The sequence below is a fragment of the Temnothorax americanus genome, unplaced genomic scaffold (genome assembly GCF_048541705.1).
Source record: "Temnothorax americanus isolate GAGA-0224 unplaced genomic scaffold, ASM4854170v1 Scaffold1, whole genome shotgun sequence".
Taxonomy (NCBI): Eukaryota; Metazoa; Arthropoda; class Insecta; order Hymenoptera; family Formicidae; genus Temnothorax; species Temnothorax americanus.
In genome coordinates, this window is record NW_027509230.1 from 1,260,007 (window position 1) to 1,266,243 (window position 6,237).

Here is a 6,237-nt window from a genome sequence, read left to right on the forward strand (position 1 = left end):
TTAATATTAAAATTGTCCAAGAAAAACTTAAATAACGTGTACTATGAGAGGCACAAAAGCAATAATCAGAATATATATGCGTCAGGAGAATTTATTTTCCAAATGGGCGCGTTCAGCAGACCAAGCCGCTCAGTAGCAGTCGAACGTGATTGGATCTTACTTTTAGAACCAACCAATCAACGCAGAGTGTTGATAAGGCGAACTCAACAGTTGTGTCTGCTGAACGCGGCCAATGTTGCTCCAATTTCGAAGCTTCAGCCTTTCGCCGCGCGAGGTCACTCGCGTTCAAATGTCATTCGGATTCGATCGAATGCGTTTGTGTGCATTTGTGTGTGGATCAACTTTGAAAAGTCGTGCCTCGGATATATATCTCGCCTCCGTTATCGCGCGCTTATGCCGCTGTGATTTCTCGTTTCCGATACATGTAAGTAACGCGGACCTTTCGTCGACGAACAGCCCGGAGACATGGAAGAGACATGTCTGGAGGAGGGACCTGCGGTAAATTTCGAAAGAGCCACCCTAGAAATCGCCAATACCGACCGTGAGTTTCGCCGTCAGTTTCTCCGGGGGACTGTCAGACTGTCACACAACAATTTTTTAATAATTTTCGATTCCGCAAAAATAACGTGCGACTTGCGTTTGATTTCAGCTGTCACTGTCAGACCGTCCGCGTCGGCGGAGAGCGCGGATGACGCGTCGAAGCAGCATTCGGCCTCGAGAGACGTGTGCAACGTGCCATTCAAGCATATAGACGTTCATACATTTTTCACTGACAGGAACGAGGTCGTGGAAAGAGCGATAAGCGACTGTACGGAGAAACTGATAAACCAAAACAATGACGAGCTCGTAGGAAGTTGGCTTCTGACGGAGTACGTACTATCTGCATAAGTCTCTGCGATTCTCCGTTGTTGTAACTGCGCTGACAGAAAACTTTATTTGTTTGCAGGATAAGTCTGTGGGACACGGAAAAGGAAAGACTCGTATTATTGGCAACGAAAGCCCTTTACTCTATAAAGTACGACTTTATTTCTCTAAAGATACTGGACTTTAATCGAATACCTATATTGCTGTTTGATACAGTAGTTACAGGGGATTTGATTTATCCCACCTCGTCTCTTGCACCGTAAGTACTTGTAATATTATAAGTAATTTGTGTACCAAAAACTCACGTAATATGACCTTTATGTATATTAAATTTATATAATTTATATATAATGAGACGTACATACAGTAAAAATATATGCTCGATATAAAATAGAAATTACATGCTTCTATGTTCTTGTCTGGTGCATATTATTCATGTCGATCTAATATATTCTAGACGATTAAGCGGATTAGCAGAAGGCGTATCTTCTATAATTCATTGTGCGGTGCGTCAGGAATTGTCGTCTATCGCAGGTTGCTCTAATCTTGCTCAATTTGAGCCTAGGTATACAGCTTTGTTATCTATCAGCACTAATTTCTTATTTTGTTTTGTCAATTTGCCTTCTATGTATTTATTTCTACCGTTTCTTTATTGTATCGTACTATATATCTGTATCAATAAACGCTTGTTTTACATAGTATGCTTTCTGTGTATTTACGTTATATGTAATCTTTACAAAACTTTATCAATGTTGCGTAATGCGACATGTTGCAAGAGTTAAAACACCGCGAGAAAAATACGCGCATTGGATTGTTTCACGTACATATATCGAAGTGTCTGCGGAAACGTGATTAAAAATTTTTCAGGAAGCGGCATTTGTCGGGAATAAGACTTATGTGGAACGGAGGGCAACCCTTGCCTCTTGTAAAAAAGTGGAATCCGTTCGCGAGAGGTATACCATGGCTCACGTACGCTAGTCACCCATTGTTCTGGTACAAAGGTAGATGTTTAGAAAATCAATAGTAAAGAAACCGTGGTGTCGCTATATAAAAGATTCGCCGTGTGCTAATGAGAGTTGTGATTAACGAGATGTCTTTTTAGATGGAACCGAGATTGTTAAAGCGAGATTTGACATAGAAGCCTTCAATACTACGCTCAAAAGTTTATTACCTCGTGAATGCAACGTTGTTAACATGCCGATCATCATAGAGAATTATTGCGGTCTCGGTGCCTTAGTGCATAATAGAAACGGCTTAGGTTTCTTTAAAGTACGCGGCAAAGTCAGTTTCTAACTTCTCTGATCTCATAGAATTGCAAATGTTGCAAGGTATTTCTCTGAGCTTAATATTTTTCCTCGCTTCTAGAATTTTTTCCTATTATATTATACGTGTTTCGGTTTCTTGCAATCTTCTATGATATAACTAATATATTATTATTAATATATATATATATATATTGATATTAAATTATATGTATATTAAAATTTAAATCTACAGTATTTTATTTAGAATTGCTTAATTATTTTCATAAAAAATGGTAAATCTAACAGTAAAGTCTATTAAACAGATAATTCTTATTAATTGATCACTGCATATTTTCTGCAGTATCATATAAATTATATATTTATATAAGCGTAAGAAAAATATATATATGCATACACATACACAATTTTAAAATATGTATACATATTTCCTGTTATACACATTTACACTGTACTGAATTATTTCGTATAAGAACGTATAAAAATTTAATTTTCTCAATGTATAATAAAATTTTAAAATATTTCACATTAAAAACTTAATACCCTACTCTCTCAGTACACTTGAGTTACACTATATGCGGAAGTATTTATTAAATATTTATCGTGATTTCTCTCTCTCTCTCTCTCTCTCTCTCTCTCTCTCTCTCTCTCTCTCTCTCTCTCTCTCTCTCTCTCTCTCTCTCTCTCTCTCTCTCTCTCTCTCTTATCGTAGGAACATGCAATGAACTTATAAGTGTATAATGCTATTTATCTATTTCTGAGTTAATAATAAATGAAATCTTGAATATATATTTGACATATATATCTTTCTAATTCAGATAAAATGAGACAAATATGCTTTGAGCAATCAAGATTTTCGGATTTCTATCCATAAAGATGCTCTCACTAATATTCCTACTTTTATAATACATAATATTTTTGTTGTTGTATTACATGTATTGTACCAATGGATAAAAAAGAAATTGCTCTATTATAGAACAGTTTTGTTCATGGATTTATCTTATCTTGCGTTTTGTGAATCAAAATCACAGATCGTCAGCTGATTTATAACGGATCAGGTTAGGTTGTGCGTCAAGGTTAGGACGTCGGCCCAACGATGTCTTGTTTATGTCACCTGTTGATTCAACACGGCAACGGATATCATGATTATCTTAGAATCTTAGATCACCATATGCTACACCGTACGCTCGGCAAATTTTTATTGTTCAATACCTTTCAATACTTGATTGGACAGCAGCGAATATCACAAACTGATTGTCGCGGTTGCTTATAATAGAACGCTTATGATAAAATTATTATAAGTTTTCGAGTGTAAACACGCTTTGGCATATAGAATGTCAGTCTACAGTATAATATTATCGATGATTCTGTGATGATTTCATTCTACTTTTTATCGTCAACGCATACGTAACGAAGTACATGCCGCAGGTAACGTATTAAATGCTCATCACGTTGTTAATAATTGGTTGGACTAATCAGTGACGAATATAGACACGATGTATTCAATGTATGAATTAATTGTGTTGTATGCTTGCAGTCCTGTTGGAATAAATCAACTCTGCAAACGATATGGAACAAACCAGAATAAAAAAGTAAGACTCAAAGGAGTTTAAAATGTACACGCAATATCTGTGCACAGAAACATATCTTAATGAGATAATTGAGTTCAACGAAGGTCAAACATAATGACTGAAGGCACGAGCGTAATATAGATTCTACTTGATGTTAGACCACCTGTCGTTAGTCCCGACGGAACTCGACTGGATCGAATTTTTCATTGTGATGACAAAATGCGTTTCCGATTTTTAAAACAGAGATCGGTATTCCTGGTCGGCTCCGGGATCGGCTTTGTTCTTCCATTGCTATTCGTTTCATTAAGGAGGATATTCGTGGCTGATCTAGTTGTCGATCGAGAGTCATCATTGTGGCAGCCTGAATACTACTTGAATAAAAAATCCTACGACGAAGAGATTATTTTACAACTTTGGAAAAAGGCAAACGAAACGTCTGACTTTAACAGTATTACGTATTACGCTTGGTTGGCAGTGCAAAACTTGAAATTACGCAAAATTGATTTGGACAAATACTTGTATAGCCCGCAAGAAGACGACGCGAGAGAGATTAAAGGCACAGAATGGAATTGGTTGAGAAAACAAGTGTCTGTCACGTGTGTGGTTTTTGTGGAGAAGCTCAAGCTAGGAAAATCAATCAAGGCTACGTGGGGGAAACGTTGCAACAATATATATTTCTTTGGACATCGCTTGAAGGATGCGGAATTGCCTGTTATTAATGCAGATGTAAAAATTGTATCTTCTTGGCAACTGTTGTGCGAAGCTATGAATTATATTTGGAACGACAAAGCAGACACGCTGGAGTGGATTATATTCGTGAAAGACGATACTATAGTCATACCAGAAAATCTGCGATACATGGTTGCTCCGTTGGACCATAGGCATGATTATTATCTGGGTCATCCAGTGGTTTTGTGGGGTCAGACTTACAATGTTGCTCAATCCGGATATGTTCTTAGTAGAGGCACACTGGATAAAGTAGTGCAAATGTTCAATACTACGGAAAAATGTATTAAAGGCGGAAAATATTGGAAGAAGGAAGATTATTATCTTGGTAAACAATATAATTACGTAAATTTGTGACAGCTGCGTGTCTGCGATATCAATTTTCTGTCTTATTTTACAGGAAGGCATCTGTCGTCCTTAGGCATACATCCGTCTGATACCAGAGATCAGTACTTAAGAGGTACTTTCCATGGTTATTCTTTACAAACTCTTCTATGGGGTATTGCGAAACCGGGCAGCTATTTTACACGTGCTGTATACCCGATAAAAGAAGAATGCTGCTCGCCGATGTCCGTGACTTTCAGCGCTAGTGAGCCCGACAAAATGCATACCCTAAATTATTTGTTGTATCAATTGCACGTATTGAATGGTGAGAGTCGATTTGGTAACGTCCCCGCTAAGGTTCCAGTACGCGAAGAGGATGTGAGTATTTCACGCTATGTGTAAATTTATGTCTTTAAAATTCCATCAAGTATCAATGTGTTAATCATATAATGTAGATAAATTTAAATCATGTGCTAAATGTGACGCGAATTTTAATTGACACGATAATAATCGTATGTACATTTATATTCCAGGTTTGGAAGATTGCATTGCAAGAGGAATTCAACATCACGCATTTGAGCGATATATCCAGCGATGCTTATTACGAAATATGGCACTCGAGATACTCCGAACCAGAGCAGTTAAAAATTGCGAAAAATTATCGGATGACTCCGGACGCGCTAAATTGTTTACTGGCGAGTTACAAAGCGGGAAATCGATCCACGTTTAATTGTAGAACTAAAAGTATTGTGGATAGTACAAAAAACTGAATGATATTTGTTAGAACTCTAGTTTTAACACTTTACTATAGTTGTCAATAGAATAATAGATTGTGTACCAAGAAGGTGATTGTGTACTAAGACATGACGAATATTTGTGATATTCCTTTCTTTTTATATATAATTATCCAAACATTAAAATAAATATAACTTTGGTAAATAAGTATATTAATAAATATAACATTGATACTATCCATAATTCAATTTACTACAGGAGCGATAAAGAGGGTGAGTATCGACACGAAAATCAAGCCAAAAGTTGCATGCCGACCACTGTACTATACAATTAATCCACTTTTACGTTGTGGGTAATTCATCAATCGGAAATGGTTGATAAAACTATTTTCCTTGTTGTGCTCAGGATGTTTTATTGAGCTAATTAGAGGCTCATTAACGTCTAGAACGAAAGCGATAAGTTATTAATCTCGTTTCTAATCTAAAACGTTTTCACAGAAGCGTGCCTATCGCAACTCTCAAATGATTAATAAAAACAATTATACTCGGTATATTATGTAGGAATAACTATGTGTGTATTTTCTTTTGGTTTAATTTATATATTTATTATTATTTTTAATTAATTTAAAGTTTGCGTAGGACACGTAGATTCGAAGATGCAAAGAAAACATATCTATTGAAGAAAGAAATTTTACTTTATTGAGAAAAGATAATCACATTTTGATAAATGTAATAATTGTTATGCAATATTTTCTA

At 36.1% G+C, this 6,237-nt stretch overlaps 2 protein-coding genes and 1 long non-coding RNA gene across 5 annotated transcripts; 2 read left to right on the plus strand and 1 right to left on the minus strand.

Annotated features, from left to right (window-relative positions):
- The first annotated feature begins 282 nt into the window (after nucleotides 1-282).
- LOC143896011 (tumor protein p63-regulated gene 1-like protein) lies at nucleotides 283-2,829 on the plus strand. Of its 3 annotated transcripts, XM_077403572.1 has the most exons (6): nucleotides 285-541; nucleotides 650-869; nucleotides 947-1,123; nucleotides 1,322-1,429; nucleotides 1,732-1,865; nucleotides 1,967-2,829. In XM_077403572.1, the coding sequence occupies exons 1-6, from the start codon at nucleotides 466-468 to the stop codon at nucleotides 2,155-2,157; spliced, it is 906 nt and encodes a 301-aa protein (XP_077259698.1). In that variant the 5' UTR covers nucleotides 285-465; the 3' UTR covers nucleotides 2,158-2,829. The 3 variants fall into 3 exon arrangements, with proteins under 3 accessions (XP_077259694.1, XP_077259701.1, XP_077259698.1); XM_077403568.1 differs by having other exon boundaries at nucleotides 283-869; XM_077403575.1 differs by lacking the exon at nucleotides 1,322-1,429 and having other exon boundaries at nucleotides 284-541.
- LOC143896044 (uncharacterized) lies at nucleotides 2,758-3,469 on the minus strand. Its single transcript, XR_013256540.1, has 2 exons — nucleotides 3,339-3,469; nucleotides 2,758-3,240 (listed from the first exon to the last, which is right to left on the minus strand). It is a non-coding gene; the product is annotated as an uncharacterized LOC143896044 (long non-coding RNA).
- LOC143896002 (C1GALT1-specific chaperone 1) lies at nucleotides 3,235-5,689 on the plus strand. The gene is made up of 4 exons (XM_077403548.1): nucleotides 3,235-3,554; nucleotides 3,664-4,751; nucleotides 4,824-5,125; nucleotides 5,281-5,689. Exons 2-4 carry the CDS (start codon nucleotides 3,917-3,919, stop codon nucleotides 5,515-5,517), a joined length of 1,374 nt encoding a protein of 457 aa, XP_077259674.1. The 5' UTR covers nucleotides 3,235-3,554; nucleotides 3,664-3,916; the 3' UTR covers nucleotides 5,518-5,689.
- Nucleotides 5,690-6,237: the final 548 nt, after the last annotated feature.

Excerpts from the sequence above, each read along its gene's own strand:
- LOC143896011 (XM_077403568.1), top strand. The coding sequence starts at position 466 with ATGGAAGAGACATGTCTGGAGGAGGGACCTGCGGTAAATTTCGAAAGA. Across the intron at positions 1,124-1,321 it reads CCCACCTCGTCTCTTGCACC|ACGATTAAGCGGATTAGCAG; the intron begins GTAAGTACTTGT and ends AATATATTCTAG. Across the intron at positions 1,430-1,731 it reads CTTGCTCAATTTGAGCCTAG|GAAGCGGCATTTGTCGGGAA; the intron begins GTATACAGCTTT and ends AAAATTTTTCAG.
- LOC143896002 (XM_077403548.1), top strand. The coding sequence starts at position 3,917 with ATGCGTTTCCGATTTTTAAAACAGAGATCGGTATTCCTGGTCGGCTCC. Across the intron at positions 4,752-4,823 it reads GAAGGAAGATTATTATCTTG|GAAGGCATCTGTCGTCCTTA; the intron begins GTAAACAATATA and ends CTTATTTTACAG. Across the intron at positions 5,126-5,280 it reads TTCCAGTACGCGAAGAGGAT|GTTTGGAAGATTGCATTGCA; the intron begins GTGAGTATTTCA and ends TTTATATTCCAG.